Raw genomic sequence first — 19106 nt, 5'->3', positions numbered from 1 at the left:
CATTTGAAACAGAACTCGCCTTCCTCTAAGCTTTTGGTTTTCTTGAAACCATTCAAGGAACACCAAATATGGTTAGTAGCAGCGGAGTCAAGAATCCACGTTGATACATTATCAGCTACTAAGCATGCTTCGGTAACTAGTACAATACTATGTTCCTTTGCTTTGAGATAGGCAGGACAGTTCTTTTTATCGGCCTTGTAAGGTCCCTTCTCAGTTCTAGAGGCGGAGGCTTTGTGCTCAGTAGCATGTGCCTCTCCTTGATTCCTCTTTCTCTTAGTGAGACCTACAGCAGTGTGAAGTTCCATCATAAGCTTGGTAGCAGTGTACTCTAGCTTGTTTATGGAGTAGTTCATCTTGGAGGTATCAAGAGACGTGGGGAGAGTTTCTAAGACCATATCTATGACATTCTTCCCATCAATCTCAGATCCTAGGATTTCCATTCTATTAAGAAAACTAATGATCAGTATCATAAAGTCTCTAACAGGAGTCCTAGCCTTCATATGACAGTTCATAAACTGTCGGACTGCTTGTTGCCTTGTTTGACGCCTTTGCCCTCCAAACATCTCAAGGAGATTGTAGAGCATGTCGGCGGCAGTCTCGATGTCACGATGTTGCTTTTTTAGCATATTGTTCATAGATGCTAAGATATAGCACCTCACAATCTCATCGGATCGAAGCCAGACCGCTAAGGCGTCATTGTCCTCTTGAGTTGAATCATCATTCGTCAGAGGAGGACATGGGGTGGTGAGTACCCATGTCACGACCCGCAGGACACCCGTCGCCCTCGGACCGCGACCTTTACCTATACTCATATACTATCAACTCATTCATTATTTATAAACCACATTTTTTGAAAAGAGTAGCATTGAAGTCATGAGTAGTTTGTAGAAAAATACGGTAAAATTTTTCTTTTCTTTTTAAAATGCTTTACAACTACTTATGACCGCTACTCGTAAACACGGCCTAGGCCTTCAGCGCGTGTTTACATTTTACAAAACTTTAGTAAAATACTTACTTAATATCAAATGAACTAGAAACAGAGTTCGAGCTGGTTTTAAAGAAAATAAAACCTTACATGTCTTCCCTACATGTATCCGTCCTTGCCGCAGGTCGTCATGAGATCTACGTTGACTAGCACTTCCGCTTCGCCTGAGCTTCCTTCATCTACAGGGAGGGGGTATTGTGGGGTGAGTCACACCGACTCAGTAAGCAGGATATCTAACCTAGTGCTACATGAGATGCACGAATGCAGATGATGAATACAGACAATAGATGCTGATGACGAATGCAAATGACAACAGCAGGTAGCAGATTCAGCAGAATAACGATCATTCAGCATCAAGGAAATATCTAATTGGCTAACACGAACAATTTCTTATCGAAATCCATTCATTCATTCAGGAATCCGGCATTCTCCGGTTCCCTCAAAATCTCATCCATCTCACGCATCCCGGCGCCTTACATCAGTGGACTGGGCCCAATCGACACTTCAGTCCGCAGCCGCTCATGAGAGATGAGTAAGCTATTCCGAAAACTCGAGCCTAGCTCTCGGAAAGCCGAAGTTTTAATGTCTGGGATCCACTAGCACATGTAGGAGGGCCTTGACGCGTGTATGGTAGAGGGGAGCTAACCCTCACCAATCCCTGATTAGTTCAGGGTTCATATTTCCCTCAGGACAGGTAAGCCACTCATCGACTTACCTGAAGCCACCCATCGACTTCCCATTAAAGGGCCTTCAGGAATGCCACTCGCTACATTGCCGACAAGAGTTCGTTATGTTTTACAGGAGCTGTCTACAGCCTACCTGCCTATCCTACTACAGGAGGAGATCTTATCGGGATAAAGCCCATCATTAACATTATTAGTTTCATTGTATGGCTCTTTACGTATTTTAGAAGGAGTTGTCGACAGCTGTGAGGCTGGACCTTCTCCTAGAGCAGTTTCTCTCGGGATTGAATCCGGAGAACACCGTCTTTCCTCCTCTTGTTGTCATCCTCATCAGGACAAAGGGTTAAAAACCTATTACAGAAGCTCAACATAGCTTTAAAGGCTTCAAGGTTCTTAACTAGCTAATCGTTTAACCCTACCATTTTATTATCTTATTAGTTAGTGGCCGAAGCCTTATTCGGTCATCTTGTCTAACTGAGGGTTTCTCTTTGTTTTAGGATTAAACGAAAAAACATAAACAATTATTCTACTAGGCACCATTCCCCTTTTGGCGCCTCAAACTTAAATCCCACTTACCCGGAATAGTTCGTTGAAGAACTCGATGAATTCCGGAGAACACTTTGCTTTACACGCTTCCCGAGACCTTTAGCACGTCCTGGAGCGTCGAGAGAACTAGAATCCGAAGTTGGAACTTCGTTAGTTACTGGATTTGAAACTACTTGAAAAGATAAGGTTCGTTTTCGGGATTAGATTCGAGTCGGTTCAGAATTCGAGAATTTAATCCATTATTCTCCGGTTTTTCGGAAGTCAAACTTATTCAAGACTCGCGTATTTTCGTATCGAGAACAATACGAAATAAAATCCAACAACATGCTTATGAGTCTTAAATAAATTGATCCGAATAAAAAGTAACCGAGAATTCCAAAGCGAATCAAATCAAACTCTTAAACGTTATTAAATAAATAAACATAAGTTATTTATTTAAATACGCGAAATACATCACACTAATCAAATCCAAGAGTATTTAAACGCGAGACGCGATTAAAAGACTCACGAGTTAATCGAGCTTTAATTTCGATAACTCTTTTTCTTAGAATCTTCAAAACCGGCTTCGTCGCCTCCGCCTCGTCCGGTTTCCGTTCGTCCGTCTAGATCTGTAACCAAGTCATTGAATCCAATAACGAGTCCATTTCACAATTTCAAACTCGTACCAAAATTCCCAAACTTGTCAACAAACCCAATAACTTGTCACAAAATCCACATTGACTCAAACCCGAACCAAACCAAGCAAACACTTAACCCGAGGCTCAGAAATATCATTCCAAAATCAGATCAAAATGATAAAAATGCTCGTGGTCAACAAACCTCTGACCAAACCAAATACACGGCCAAGGAAGAACACACTTGGCCATAACGAGCATTTAATCAGAACAACACTTTCAACCCGAAAATCCAACAGCCCTGAAAACATCACAGCCTCCACAAACAGCAATCAAACCCAACTATCCAACTCATATCCAAACACATACACGGCCACAACAACAATCGGCCACGACAACAACAAAAATCAAGTATCCAGAATTCCCAACCATTTTTCCTCAAAATCCAAATCAATTTCACGAAAATCCTCATTGAAATCGAAAACCCCCAAATTTTCAATTTCAAAAACCCTAAATCAAAAATCAATTCGGGTTTAGCTTTTCTTACCGAAATTCTTGTGAATCCGGAGTCCTCGTTGCTGTAACTCTCGTTCCCGGCGTCTCTTCCTCAGGCGGTGGTCACGGCGAGCTCGCGGCGGCGTCGCTTCGCTCGATCGAGGCGCGCGCGCGTCCAGTGACTCCGGGTCTCGGTCTCGGTGGCTGTCGGCCGAGCTTTCTCTTCGCGAGCTCAACTCCGTCTCGCACTCTTTCTCAGTCTCTCTTTCGGCTCTCTCTCTCTCTCCCTCTCTCTCTCTCTCACTCCCGCTCGGTTCTCTTCTTCTTCTTCTTTCTTTTCTTTTCTTTTTTTTTCCTGGTTGCCGATTCTTTTCTTCTTCACTCGGCCAAGTGATACTTATCACTTTGAAGAAGATGAGTCATAGATGACGTGGCAAGCTAGGAAGAAAACATCTTATTCACAATCCAAACTCTTTTCCTTGTTTTCTTTCAAATGGGTCCCTTAAAACACTACTACAAATACAGTTTTCCGGTGCGGTTGACTTTTGGGTGCGACTATTCGCACCTAAAAGTCGCACCAAAAAGACTTTCAGGTGCGAATAGTCGGACCCAAAAATCAATTAAGCGCTGAAAATTTTTCGGGAAATTTTTGAATTTGGGTGCGAGTAGTCGCACCCAATAGTGTGGTACTACTATTGGGTGCGACTAAGTCGCACCCAATACTGTCCCCAAAGGTATAGGTGCGACTAAGTCGCACCTAAATGTCCAAAAAATTTCGGCGGCCAAAACTTCCCCCTTTTTTTACAAAATGTCATTGGGTGCGACAAAGTCGCACCCGAAACCACTGACACATGTCATTGGGTGCGACTATGTCGCACCCAAAGGTTTCATTGGGTGCGACTTTGTCGCACCCAAATTTAAAAGTCTTTATATAAAGCACATGCTCGAAGGGTTTTCATTCGAAAACTCAAATTCGCCCAAAAAAACAAACGCCTCTATCTCCCGACTCTCTCTTTCTCTCCCACACCGTCGCCGCCACCACCCCGTCGCCGCCGCCACCACCCCGTCGCCGCCGCCACCACGACGCTCCTACCGCCGCCACGACCCTCTCTCTCTCAGCCTCCGTCACGAGGACCGCCGCCAGTGCCCTCTCTCTCTCCGGCCACCCCGTCGCAGCCACCAGCTCCGGTGTGGTGCAGAGCTTTCTCGGTCTCACGTTCTTTCTCTCTCTCAGCCGCTACACACCGCCGTGCCTCCACCGTGAACTCCGACCACCGAGCTATCTCGTGCTCGGTTGTGCCTTCTCTCGCTCGGGTAAGCTCTCTCAATCTATATCTCTGTGTCTCTCTTAATCTATAATAGCAACTGAGCATTTACAGCATTCATGGATCACATTAACCGTTTTAGTCGGTTTGGAATCGGATTCGTTTTAAAAAAAACCTTTGCTTTTTGTGCTGAATGATCCGTAATTTCGATTGCGTTACTAATTTTGTGTCAAACAGACCAGCCCCGTCTCGAGCGCACCCACCCTCATCGTAACAGCTTCGAACCCCAGCTCCGCGCTTCTCTCCGTCCCGCTGCCGAGCCTCGCTGCCCAAAACAGGCTCTCGGTGCCTCTCGCTGCGAGACAGTCCCACTCCGACAGCCTTTTTCGCTTCGTCCGAGCACGCCTCACCGCAACCTCAAGCCACCGTCCTTGCTCGTCGGCTCTTCAAGAGGTTAGTTCATTTATTTATATTCTTATATGTACTCTAATTAATTAGAAAGTTTAGATTAGTTCATTTAGTTTAGTAATAATTTACTAAAGTTTAGTTCATTTATTAATTAGAAAGTTAATTAGATAGCAAGTTTAGTTTAGTTAGGTTAGTTTTATATGTTAATTGTAATTTGAAATTATAACTTAATATATAACATTAGTAAATTGTAAATGATATCATTAGTTTACTTAATTTGAAATGTTAATTAGACATTTTAGTTTAGTTAGTAATGTTATATTGTAAATGTTATGTTAATTTTAGTATTGTTAATTAGAATTAATTTGATAACATGTTTAAATTTTATAGTAAAATGCTTAGGTTTGTGATTTAGTAAATTATATGTTTGGATTGAATTAACAAATGTTATGTTAATTTGAATTAATTTAATAACATGTATAGATTGTATAATAAAATACTTAGGTTTGTGATTTAGTAAATGATATGTTTGGATTGAATTAACAAATGTTATGTTAATTTTAGTAATGTTATAATTTGAATTAATTTAATAACATGTTTAGATTGTATAGTAACATGCTTAGGTTTGTGATTTAGTAAATGATATGTTTGGATTGAATTAACATATGTTATGTTTGAATTAATTTAAGTTGATATAATTAGTTAGTTTGTTGTAAACGAGCCACGGAGGTTCTGTTTAGGGTTTAGTTGATTATTATGATAGTTTTAGATGATTTGTATATGCTTTTAAATGAGTTTGTAGGTTTTTGGTTTGTTAGTATTATAGGGGAAACTCTGCCGAATTTTAGATTGAGTTTCTAGCATATTATTCTCAGATAACATAAAATTCATAATCTCATCTTCATTCATTGATCTTCGTCCCGTAGCAATAAGTAATCGACTTCATTCGTCTTCGTCACTTAGCAACAACTCTTAATAATTATTCTTTTTTTCATTTCGTTTAGCGAAATCAATGTCCAATCCAAGTAGAGATTGGATCACCGAGAACAATCGGTTGTCCTTGCAGTATAAACTCGGAGTTAATGAATTTATCCGCGCTGCAAGAAGATTTCCGAACGATAATTACGAATATCGATGTCCATGCAAGCCTTGCAACAACGTGAGATGGCACGACATTGGGGTTGTAAGGCATCATCTGCTAAACAAAGGGTTTACCCCGGGTTACACAGAATGGTATCATCATGGCGAGGTCGTGCGTTCCGTCGGTCATGTTGAAGAAGTCCCCATCGGAGAAACAACCCAGAGAGGAGTAGGAGGAATACATGCTGCTGTGGAGGATATAAGAGATCACGAGGATTTCGATGGTGTTACGGAGCCGGCTCCGAGCGATGTGCGTGCGGAGGAGCAAGTGGAAGACTTGTTCGCTGAGTTGGAAGCGGAATTGTACCCTGGATGCAAGGAGTTTTCGTCGTTGTCATTCTTGGTTCAGTTGATGCACCTTAAAGTCACGAACCATTGGACGAACAAGTCGTTCACAGAACTATTGCAGCTTTTGAGGAAGTCTCATCCAGCCGGTAATCGAATACCGGAGAAGCACTACGAGGCAAAAGCGAAGCTGAAGCGTTTTGGCATGGGATACGAGATGATCGACGCGTGCATTAATGACTGTGTCCTATTCCGAAAACATCTCGCGAACGTCGACGTGTGTCCGATATGTAACGAGAGTAGATGGAAGCCAACTGGTAAGAAGATACCGCAGAAGATATTGCGATATTTTCCGTTGAAAGATCGATTGAAGCGACTGTACGCATCTCGACACACGGCGCTTCATATGGAGTGGCACGAAAGAGATCGCGTCAGGGAAGCTGGCGTTCTACGACATCCTGCTGATGGTACCGCGTGGAAGAATTTGGACGAGAGATACCCAGGTTTTGCTGCAGAGCCTCGGAACGTGCGGCTTGGGCTAGCTGCGGATGGATTCAACCCGTTTGGGGATATGAGCCTATCATACAGCATGTGGCCTGTAGTATTTACGACGTACAACTTGCCGCCTTGGTTGTGCATGAAGAAAGAGTACCTGATGCTAACGCTTCTGATCCCGGGGCCCCATTCACCAGGAAAAGATATGGACGTTTTTTTGCAGCCTGTGGTTGAAGAGTTGAAAGAACTGTGGGAGAATGGAGTCCGCGTTCGTGATGGAGCCAGAGATGAAGTGTTTCGGTTGCGTGCCGCGTTACTTTGGACGATAAACGATTTTCCGGCCAGATCGTATTTATCGGGATGGAGCGGCCAGGGGTATCTCGCTTGCCCTACGTGCAACTTTGACACGCCGTCCCTAAAAATCAGAAACAGGATCGTCTACTACGACCATCGTCGGTTCTTAAAAAGGCGTCACCGATTGAGGAAAAGCAACGATCACTACAAAGATAAGCACGAGAAACGAAATAAACCCGAGAAGTTGACTTCGCAAGACATACTCGCTCAGTTGGCTGGTGTTTCTTGCACGACTACTGGCAAACACGCTGCCTCTGTAGGCAAAAAGCGAAAGCGAGCTGAGAGCGAACTGAATTGGACCAAGAAAAGCATCTTTTACGAGTTGCCGTACTGGTCTGAGTCGCAGTTGAAACACAACATGGACGTGATGCACGTAGAGAAGAACGTGTGTGAGAATCTTCTCGGGACGATGCTCAGCTTGGAAAAGAAGAACTATGACACCGAGAAGGCGAGGCTTGACTTGATGGACTTGGGCATCAAGACCGCTTTGCACTTGGAACCAAATGGGAGTGGGTATTACAAACCGCGAGCGTCGTACGTTTTGACCCTTGAGCAGAGACAGCGATTTACAGAGTACTTAAAATCTGTCAAATTTCCCGATGGTCTCGCTGGGAATTTAAAAAAAAATGTGACAACTGATGGAAAGCTCACAGGTTTGAAGTCGCATGATTGCCACGTGATCTTGCAAAGATTGTTGGCTGTTGGTATTCGTCCTTTTGTGCCACAACCAATACATGATACGATCACTGAGCTTTGCAACTTTTTCAAGTTGATAAGTTCGAGAACATTAAGAGCTGAAGATCTCGAAAGAGCGCAAGAGTCTATCGTCGAGATCTTATGTAAGCTTGAGATGATATTTCCACCTGCTTTTTTCACGATCATGGTTCACGTGGCGATCCATCTACCAGAGGAAGCGTTGCACGGCGGCCCGGTGCATATGCGGTGGATGTACCCTTTTGAGAGATACCTTGGGACGTTAAAACATTTTGTCAAAAATAGAGCTAGACCAGAAGGCTCTATTGCTGAAGCTTATGTTGTAGAAGAAGCTCTAACGTTCATTGCAAGGTATATTGAAGATAAGAAGGTAGTTGAAGAAGTTCAAGTGCGAGAGATCTCTGTTTTTCGATCCGAGATGTGTGTGCCTTATGGGATGATGAACGCGATAGTATTAGACGATGAGCAAAGAGAAAAAGCGGAGTGGTACATCTATACCAACTGTCCTGAAGTGGATCCGTATTTGGTGTAAGTAATCGATCCATTTGCTTCTCTAACTTATTTCATTGTTGTATTTTCTTTACGCAATGTTTTAAACATGCAACAGCGAGCATTTGGATTTCCTGAACGAATCTGGAGTTCGCGATATTGAAGCGGAGCATAGAAAGGGATTCAAAGATTGGTTTGCGAACAAGGTAATAACACAATAACCCGGTTTTTTATAAACACATAAGTGCTAACCAATACTTTGTTTCGTAATAACCAGATTTTTGAAATGAAAGCTAGTAGGTCTGACGTGTCTGACGAGATCTACTCGCTTTCTATCGGTTCCCTTCAAGTCGCTTATCAATATCCATGCTGCTTTGTTAACGGCGTGAAGTTCATTACTCATCGTCGCGATAATCAACGAGTCACTCAAAATAGCGGTGTATGTGTGCCTGTGGATGATTTCACTTACTACGGTCGTATGGAAGACGTCATAGTGCTGAATTATAGGTACGACTGTCGTGTTGTATTATTCAAATGTATATGGTATGGTGACAAGCACGATGCTCGGCGACTAGTTCACAACGATAAGACTACTGGAGAAACGAGTGCTTTTACCGCGAAACAGTGGTTTACAGAGGAGCCGTACATACTCGCAATTCAAGCGAAACAAGTCTTTTACATCAAAGATCTTGTTTTAGGTGGTAACTGGGAAATCGTTCAGGAATGCAATCATCGAGGGATTTGGGACGTTCCTGAAGTCGACCCCACCACCTCAGCCTCGATTCCGTTGACAATAGAATTGTCAAACATCGATCGTCTGAATCATCGACATGAAATCGAAGATGCTGAGCTAGTAAATATCGTTGACGATGGTGAGGAAGACGATGATGATCATGAGGAATGCATCGTTTTTGAGGGAGAAGATGTTGATGTTGATGTTGATGTTGATGTTGATATAGGTAGTGATGACGATGAATGAGAACTATCTATGTAACCACGGTTTTCCTCCGCCATATGTGAGGTTTTATAATAAAATATATCCGTGGTGTCACCCACGTTTTTGTATGATGTTGTTTCCTTTTGTTTTGTGATGTATGTTCACAAATGTTGTTTTATTTTATACGATGTCAATTTACAAATGTTGTTTTCATTTTATAGGATGTCGACCGCTTCAGGTTCTGGTGGAGATTCGCCACAGAGACCGGATTCTCAAGGTCCGCCACAGGAACCTGAGTCCCAAGGTCCTAAGAAATCAAGGGGACCAACAACCGGCTCGACGTCGGCGCGAGCAACACAGGGGGTACCGGGTGCGAAGGTGGTCAAGTGGGACCCAATAAACCAAACATTCTACCAAGAGATAAGGAAAGAAAATAAAAAAGTTGGACTATTTAACAACCGCCTCGGTGCTTTGGTGAAAGCACATATCCCGCCTACGACTCGTGATTGGAGTGAAGTGACGCCACAGATGTTGGCTGCTATTTTGAGCGCACTTCATTCCGAGTTCAGATTTGTGTACACGGATCTTGACACCGGCGAGGATCTGCCTGCGGATTGCTTTCAGAATACGATTGATCAGGCTATCATTCGGAATGCCAAGATCAGGCGACGCAACCAGAAGTCCAAGCTATCAGAGAAGTTCAGATTGGAGTTTTGTGGGAGCACTGAAAACGCTAAGGCGGAAACACCACCGGGATATAAGAAAGAGGATTGGGAGGCGGTGGTAGACGAGTTCGCGACTGACGATTGGAAGGTACGTAATGTATGATTGTAATAAATCACAATATCTTTATCAGATTGAATAATGACAAAATTAATTATTTGCAGAAAAAATCTACTCGCAACAAGGAGAATTCGAAGAAGAAGAAGACGAGGTCGACTCAAGGATCTCTTTCTTTCTTGGCTCATCGTCATTTGAACGTAAGTTATTCTAATTTTGAAATACTTAAGTTGAAATAAATTCAGTACTTATATTTTCATAACAATTACAGAGTAAGGATGATGGGACTTTGGGCTCCGCGTTAACGACGTGGGAGCAAAAACACCATAATAGAAAAGGTGAATGGACGACAGATTGGGCGAGACGAGCACATGTAAGTCATATGTTATAATTAAGAGTACGTTACTTACATAATAATTAATTTTTAATAATTTTTTTATGTGTAAAGGCGCGGATAGTTACTCTACTGGCGGATCTTCAGCGACAAGCAGAAGAGCAAGGCGTAGTCTTTGACCAGGACGCCGCAGAGGAGCACGCGATGTTAGAAATTCTCGGGAACCGTCAAGATTGGTACGTTGGAATAGGTCCAACGGTCCCGAGAACATCTTGGGCTATTGCTCAGGCTCAGGACGAAAGCTCGTCGTCAGGCTCAGGCTCGTCGAGGCGCCGCGTTCCAGATCCAGTGGTTGGCGAGCTCCAAGCTCAGGTGGCGGCACAACAACTCGCTATGGCGGCACAACAACAGCAGATGGAGGAGATGCAGCGACAAATGTTCGCGTTCACGCAGCAGTTTTCGCCCTTGCCTCAGATGTCGTCCGGCACGATGCCACAGATGCCGCAGATGTCGCCCGGCACGATGCCACAGATGCCGCAGATGTCGCCCGGCATGATGCCACAGATGCCTCAGACGACGCCGCCGCCTCAGATGCATCCTATGCATCAGACAACGCCGCCATCAGTTTCAATGGCAGATGCTCAGACGACGCCGCCAGGTTCAGCAGATTACCAGCGAGAGCGTACGAGCGGCAGTGAGCGTACGAGCGGAAGTGGACGAGGAGGTAGCAGCACTTCTGGAGGAAGATTTGGCGGAAGAGGGAGTAAAATGTTCAAGGATTGGTTTACAAACCGAGGAAAAGGAAAGGGAAAAGAATGAACATTTATTTTAATTATTTGTCGTACATTATATAATTATTGTAATCGAAAAACAAATGGTTAGTTTTTATTATGATTATAAATATTAATTAATGAATTTTCTAATTAATAAACTATTTAGTTATTTGATTACAATTATAGAATTCGTAATTAATGAATTTCTAATTAATAAATATTAAATAACAAATAAAAAAAAACTTAAAAATAGCTATCGGGTGCGACTACTCGCACCCATAAATTTGGCGGGTAGGCCAACGGGTGCGACTAGTCGCACCCACAGACTTGGCGCGAATGAATTTGGGTGCGACTAGTCGCACCCAAAGACTTGGCGCGAATGAATTTGGGTGCGACTAGTCGCACCCGTTGGCCTACCCGCCAAATTGATGGGTGCGACTAGTCGCACCCAATGGCTTTCGCGCGGACTTTTTCGCACATTTTTTCTGACTTATGGGTGCGAATATGGGTGCGAATATCCGCACCTAAAAGTCGCACCTAAAAATCATGACCTTCGGGTGCGACTAGTCGCACCCATGACCTTTAGGTGCGAACTTTCGGGTGCGACTTTGTCGCACCTAAAGTCGCACCTAAAGGTATCAATGGGTGCGACTTTCGACCTTTGGGTGCGAAAAAAGTCGCACCCAATGCTGTTTTTTGTACTAGTGAAAATTGTAACAACCACGTCCTTTGACATAATTATTTAATTAAATCCATAACCGTACGGATTATAATTATAGGATTCGAACCGGGAATTTTCTCGTTCGTTCTCGAATAATTTAAATATATTTAAGGTTTCTCGGAATTAATTCTCGTCCTTAAGAATGTCTTTCTTAAATTAATTTCCGGAATATTTTCTCGGAATTAATTTATTATTCGAGATAAACTCGATAATTCCTTTACTCATTCCGAGATTTCTCATTACCTTAATATATTTAAATCACTTGATAAACTCATTGGACCATAATTCGTTCGAGAGACGAAAAAAATATAACGAGGAATCTACTTCACTAATTTCCTTCCGGATTCCTTTCACGTTGAAATCAGCTAGGTCGTTAAAATATATTTTCACTTTCACAATCCTTCTTACATTCGTGAAAATATTCTAAAACCTTATCGACCTTAATATTCTTAATTCCTCATTCTCGATTATTTCCTCGTTCCTTCGAGAAATTCCTTGATATTATTTCCTTTGAAATCTTGAAATCTCACTTGAAATGTGAACCGAGGGAGTATAGAGAAAATCTTCTCGTTTATCTGAGACGAGAGAGGAATGAAATTCTATATAAATTCAAACGAGAGAGAGAAATATAATTTCATTTATTTATTTGCGAGAGAGAGAATCATATGGAGACGGCGTTTAGAAAGTTAGGTTGTGCGGGTCTCACAACCCATTTGTGCTTGTTAACGGTAGGTATTATGTCGAGGTTACGTTTCGAATCTACGTAGTTTTCGTTTTCGAGTTTGATTGAGGAAAGAAAGATTGAGAGATGGTTGAGAGACATATTACCTATATAAGTTGAAACAAGTTTATGATTAGTCTTTGGTTTAGGATTTAAGTTTTATTAAGACTTTTGTAAAATCCAAAGGTGTTATAAACCAAACGATAATTTACTCCCTCAAGAGAAGGCCGCAAAAAATCTCCATTTATAAGTAAATGACACATCATTAATGCTAAGCCAAGATGTCAATACATCTATTTTGACTAGCCACCTTGTAAATTGGTTTGATCACTCACATCCTTTCGCAGAGCCTCAAGGGAGGATACTAGGGATTGAGCCTAAGCGTGCAACCAACCACTTAGTCCAAAAGATCAGCTTTGAAAAACAATCCCCCAAGGGGAGGCCTTGTCATCATTGCATCACTCTCGGACGTAGCTCATTGAGCAATGATCGAGGCAATAACGCCTTGGAGTACTCACATTTAAGTGAGGGTCGCAAGAGCGGCTCTTAGTCCCACGTTATTGCATCTTTCACTAGTGTTGGGGATCGCGGGTTACAAACAACGAATATAACCCTCCCACTTAGTTTTTGGAGATGGTTCATCGACTCTTATAAGTTCGGAAACAAATTTCCTAGTTAGAGAGCGACAGAGCGGACAACTAGAAGAGAATCCTAGATCGACATGTTCAGAGCAGTATTAGTGCATAAAGGCACAAGGTACATACTCGATCTTTTCCTATTTTCTATTTCGGGAAAGTGCATGAGGGAAGTGTGAACTTCAACTCATTCGAACACTTGAAAGTTTGAGATTACACATCTTTTTATTTTTCGGCTTGTCTACAAAGAGACCTCCCACTCAAATTTTCAAGAGCATATAGATTTTGAACATATGTGATATAGATATAGTTTTGAAAACATTTTGAAAATTTATTTGATTTGGATGACAAAATATTTTCAAGTTTGAAAGTGAAAACGATTTTTCAAAATTCAAACTAGTTTTGTAAAAACTCAATTTTTAATTAAACTTTCAAAAATCAAAACATTTTAATCTTACACATCATGTTTATAATCATATGAAAAACATTTTTGCTCAAGAAAATTTTCTCATTAGAGTTCTATAACTCATGGTAGTGGGGTTTGAAAATCCGGATTTCTAAAAAACTGGAGTTTCAGACAGCCGCGCACCTCGGAGTAAAATCGCCATATCTGGCGGCTTCGATGTCCTTTTGAGCCAAAACTGGTGGCATTGGACAGAGGACAGACAGAGCTTTAATTTGATTCAAGAATCATTAAATTTCGATTTCTGAGCAGAGAGTTATACCACTTTTAATGCGGGTTTACTCCAGCTCGAAGAAAAAGAAATAAATTAAAGCTTGGTCCTATTTAGGTGCGAAAAAGAATCAAGTGTAACGGAACGTTTTAAGATGTTGTTTAAAGCTTTTATTTGTGTTTTATTAGCAGGGTAACAACATAGAATAAAAGAAATAACAACAAGCATAAAACGAAAATGGTAAATAAAAGAAACTAGAAAGACAAAGTAACTAGTCACAAAATTTACCGAAATTTCTCAAACCTTTAAAACACGTTTTTCAATATAAAAAATTAAAAAATTTTAGAACTGATTCTAATGTGTTTTAAAAACATCCCAAACTCATAGAAAATCAACATGCTTTTTAATTTAAAGACATGAGCAATAAATTAAAAAAAAATCTAAGATAACAATTCTAACTTGTCACAAAATTAGTAAACTTTCGAAAACGATTTTCAAGCTCATAATTTAAAAAACATGTACATGCTAATCTTTGACCATAGCTCTGATACCATTTGTTGGAATCGATCTAGGGTTTGAGAAAATAATTAACGCTTCGGTAAGCGGCGGAATTTTAAAAAATTTCTTTTACAAGTAAAACAGTTTTTACTAACCTAGACAAGTGCAAGTACATGTAATTAAAAACCAATATGAGCTAGAAGTTTACTAACCTTTCTTGAAGCTTGAACTTTGAAGAAGCTTGTGGAAAGTTTGCAACGCTCGTCTCCCCTCGCAGCACGTCTCTCTTTCTTTCCTCGGCACCTCGAGCAACCACGAAAGTTTCTATCACTAAATCACTCGAAAAGAAGGAATCAGTGAGTGGGCACTTTTAAACGCTACGACTTAAGAACGAGTCTCGAACTCGCAGAGCTAAACACTAGGTCGAGTGAGGACCTAGGTGCCAAGACAAGAAAAAATCGAAAATAAACTAGAGAGAGAGAGAGAGGATTTTCGGCCAAGTTCTAGAGAGAGAGTCTCTCAAATCTCTTAAACTTGGATGAATGAAATGTGAGGAAATGAGGCTCCTATTTATAGGAGAGGTCTCACCTTCAATAAGGTAGTTTCCTCTTCTATAGAATATCACATATTCATGAGCAATTTCATCTTTTTTCCCTTTGAGACACTCGGCCAACTCAAGGCTTTTAGAAGCCTTGATTTGTTTCCAATTTTGTTCAAGGCCTTGCCTTGTCTCTCACTTGGCCGATTCCCACTTTCCTCTTGGAGGAAATTTGTTTCCTCTTTTTCTTTTGGCAAGTATCTAAATACATTTATGCACAAAATAAACTCTCATATTTCTCTATTAGGGTAGGCGCCCAAGTCTCTCTAGAAGGAGCTTCTAGAAGCTTCTTCATTTGTTCATGACAACATGAGAAAGGCCCATTAAGAATTTTCAATAAAATTCTCATGAAATGAAATTAATTCACAAGGCCCAGTTAATCATATTATGGCCGAGTGACATTAAGTCATCAAATGAACTTGTCAAAATTTATTGACATCCATTTCATCCTTATGTCTCAAAAGACAAAAATACCCTTTCGACAATTTTCGTCTTGTTTTGACTTAGCTTCCAGTTTAACTATTCCTATCGATGTGATTCGTGACAGTGACCTCATGGACCCAAATGAACAAAGCTTGAGCTAAACACTTGGACTCAAAAGTTCACAAACCTTTTCCAAGTTTAGCTTAATGTCAACTGACTCCACTAAAGAGCTGACACTGAAAATCTCTCGGTTCAAATGAATTTATTTTCTACTCAAGAATTCGACCTAATTATGATGAGCGGATCCACTGAATATTATCTATGTTTACCCTTCATGAATGTCATCAGCTAGTCGGGATTTACTAAATTACCATTTTACCCTTCTAGCTGTTATTTCCTCAACTCCTTTGTCGCTTGTGAATAAGTTAGAAACAATGTATTGACGAGGAGCTAACAAGTCACATTGTTTCATCCAAAAGAGTCAGGACTCAATTTGGACACTGGCCAGTTCATTTATTCACACTCCAAGGAACAAAGCATGAGGTGACATACATTGCATTTCAGCAATCTTGTACATGAATTCCATATCTATGAGAACTTCACAAAGTTACTCATGACAGACTCACAACTTAGTACTTCACCAATAGGCCTTGTTCGGAATCACATAGTGAGTCCGAACTTTGACTTTCTCAAATGAGAATACTAAGGTGTGAAATGGCATGTCTCATTTCAGGATTAAGGTAAGCATGATGCAATTCATACATAGTGACTTCGAGACATAAGAGGTTAAATGGTTTCTTCTTATATTGTCTCTAGAAGTGCACTCGTCAATTCAGTACCTTCGGAAGATACCTAGAAGAACTATAGAGTCCCCAACTCTCAATGCCTCATAACCAGACATCATAGATTCTTCTAACAATCATACTGAGGTCAATAGTCCTTTGACCCTAAGATTGCGAATATATCGTTTTAAGCAAACTACGAAGAGTTTGTTCATGCAAATCTACATTTGTCTCTTCGTAAGTTGTTAAGTTTGTTTATGGACTAAAAGACTAAGGTTTTATCATAAAGCTTCAAACAAAGAAAGAATGAATGAACGTTTCAACTTTATTAATGAATAGATAGGAAATTACAAGCAAGAGTCTTCATGAGACTTTATTACATCAAATGTACAAAATAAAGACTACAACTCTTCTTGTGGGCACCATTGACAACACTCTTATGATCGGTAAAAATCTCACACCGAACGCCATACAAGTACTGTCTCCAAATCTTGAGAGCAAAAACCACTGCGGCTAACTCCAAATCATGAGTAGGATACTTCCTCTCGTGATTTTTGAGTTGTCGTGATGCATAGGCCACTACTTTTCTATTTTGCATTAACACAGCACCAAGACCTGTCTTTGACACATCGCTGTAAATAGACAAAGGTTCTCCACTTTCAGGGACTATAAGGATTGGCGCGGTGGTGAGTCTTCTCTTCAACTCGCGAAAACTCTCTTCACATTTCTCAGTCCACTCATACTTCTTATCTTTCTTTGTGATGGCGGTGAGTGGAGCAGCTAATGTAGAAAACCCTTCAACAAATCTTCTATAGTAGCCTGCTAAACCGAGAAAACTCCTGATCTCTGTCACACTTCGAGGCGGTTTCCAATTATTCACAGATTCTATCTTGGAAGGATCAACGGAAATCCCATCCTTAGAAACCACATGACCAAGAAAATACACCTTATCTAGCCAAAATTCACACTTCGAGAACTTGGCATATAGCTGATGTTGCCTTAATGTCTGTAGTGCAACTCGCAGGTGCTATTCGTGATCTTCGGCACTCTTAGAGTAAATTAGAATGTCATCAATGAAGACAATTATAAATTTATCCAAGACATTGCTAAAGATCCTATTCATCATGTCCATGAATGCCGCAGGTGCATTAGTAAGTCCAAACGGCATGACTGTGAACTCGTAATGACCGTAGTGGGTACGGAATGCCGTCTTTGGAATGTCGTCTTCCTTGACTCGCAATTGATGATACCCAGATCGCAAGTCTATCTTCGAAAATACTTTTGCTCCCTTGAGTTGTTCAAACAAGTCATCAATCCTAGGAAGCGGATACTTGTTCTTGACGGTGACCTTGTTAAGCTCTCTGTAGTCGATGCACATACGGAAAGATCCATCTTTCTACTTCACGAATAAAACCGGTGCTCCCCATGGTGAATGACTTGGGCGAATGAATCCTTTATCCAATAACTCTTGAAGTTGTGTTTGTAGTTCCTTGAGTTTGGCTGGTGCCATTCGGTAGGGGGCCTTAGAGTTCGGTCCCGTACCAGGTAGTAATTCAATCCCAAAAGAAATCTCACGCTCTGGAGCTAAGCCTGGTAATTCTTCGGGAAAAACATCTACATAATCCCTTACTACCAGCACGTCGTTAGGAATTGCTTCTACATCCTTCGTCTTGTCCACTACTAACGCTAGGAATCCATAACACCCTTTACTAATCAATCTTCTAGCTTGTAATGCCGACACCAACATCTTTGATTTCTTGAGTGGCCTTCCGTCAAAGGTAAACCCTCTTCCTGTTACCGGCTTGAAGATTACTCTTTTACGGCGATAATCGATCATTGCATTATTCTCGCCTAAGAAGTCCATACCCAAGATAGCATCAAAGTCTTTCATTTCTAAGACAATGAAATCACTCTTTAACTCTTGTCCACCTATAATTATCGATACTCCTTCCAGACAGTACTCCGATAACAACTCATCACCAGACGGTAATGCCGTCCTGAAAACCTTATTAGTTTTTACTACACTATCGCCTAATTTCCTAGCCAATTCTAACGAAATAAAGCAATGCGTAGCACCAGAGTCAAACACTACTAAAGCATCAAAATGATCTATAGGAAGCTGACCTGCTACCACATTCGAAGAGCTGGCTAAAGCATCGGCGTTGGTGTAAGTGTAGATGCGAGCTTGTTGTGGTGGTGGAATTTGGGTGGTTGGAGGTGCTTCTAAACGACCCTGGAAAATCTGTGGCCCTTCGATGGCAGCTTGCATGAAGTTAAGTCGTCCATTCGGGTTGTGCTGCTGATATTGTCCATTCTGAGAGGAAATTGATTTCGGACAATTTGAGAAAGTGACCAGGCTGACCACACTTGAAACATGTCACGGTTCCCTTCCGGCACTCTCCAGGATGCATCTTCCCACAAGTCTTGCATACTGGAAAGGTCGTTCCCTCTACCTTGACCTTGTTATTGGTGTTACCACTATTTCCAGGATGATTTCTCTTCTTTCCATTCCCATTCCATTGGGGTTGTGCCTTGAAGCCTTGACGGTTATGATTAGGCTGGGGATTTCCGGATTGGTTTGGCTTCATGTTGTCGGGTCCTCTGCTTTGACCTTTCTCCTCTTTTCGAGCCTTGTAAAACTGGGCTCGTTCCTCCTTTACTTGGATCAAGTGGTACTCAGCTTGCATGGCACGTTCAAGGCAGTCTGCGACTGTAGTAGGTGGCTGACTTCCACTATCAATGGCTAAGGCCAATTCC

General features: G+C 41.4%; 1 protein-coding gene and 1 long non-coding RNA gene across 2 annotated transcripts; one reads left to right on the top strand and one right to left on the bottom strand.

The window, feature by feature from the left end:
- Nucleotides 1–870: 870 nt before the first annotated feature.
- On the bottom strand, nucleotides 871–3729 carry LOC149393067 (uncharacterized). Its single transcript, XR_016299801.1, has 4 exons — nucleotides 3376–3729; nucleotides 2723–2822; nucleotides 2245–2340; nucleotides 871–1164 (listed from the first exon to the last, which is right to left on the bottom strand). It is a non-coding gene; the product is annotated as an uncharacterized LOC149393067 (long non-coding RNA).
- Nucleotides 3730–9904: 6175 nt separating this feature from the next.
- On the top strand, nucleotides 9905–17270 carry LOC149393066 (uncharacterized). Its single transcript, XM_089617896.1, has 3 exons — nucleotides 9905–10223; nucleotides 10298–10390; nucleotides 17232–17270. Exons 1-3 carry the CDS (start codon nucleotides 9939–9941, stop codon nucleotides 17268–17270), a joined length of 417 nt encoding a protein of 138 aa, XP_089474022.1. The 5' UTR covers nucleotides 9905–9938.
- Nucleotides 17271–19106: the final 1836 nt, after the last annotated feature.

Source organism: Urtica dioica, chromosome 6 (genome assembly GCF_054948205.1).
Source record: "Urtica dioica subsp. dioica isolate 48M chromosome 6, U.dioica_male_clone48M_v1_H2, whole genome shotgun sequence".
Lineage (NCBI taxonomy): Eukaryota > Viridiplantae > Streptophyta > Magnoliopsida > Rosales > Urticaceae > Urtica > Urtica dioica.
This window is presented reverse-complemented; position numbering and strand designations above follow the sequence as displayed.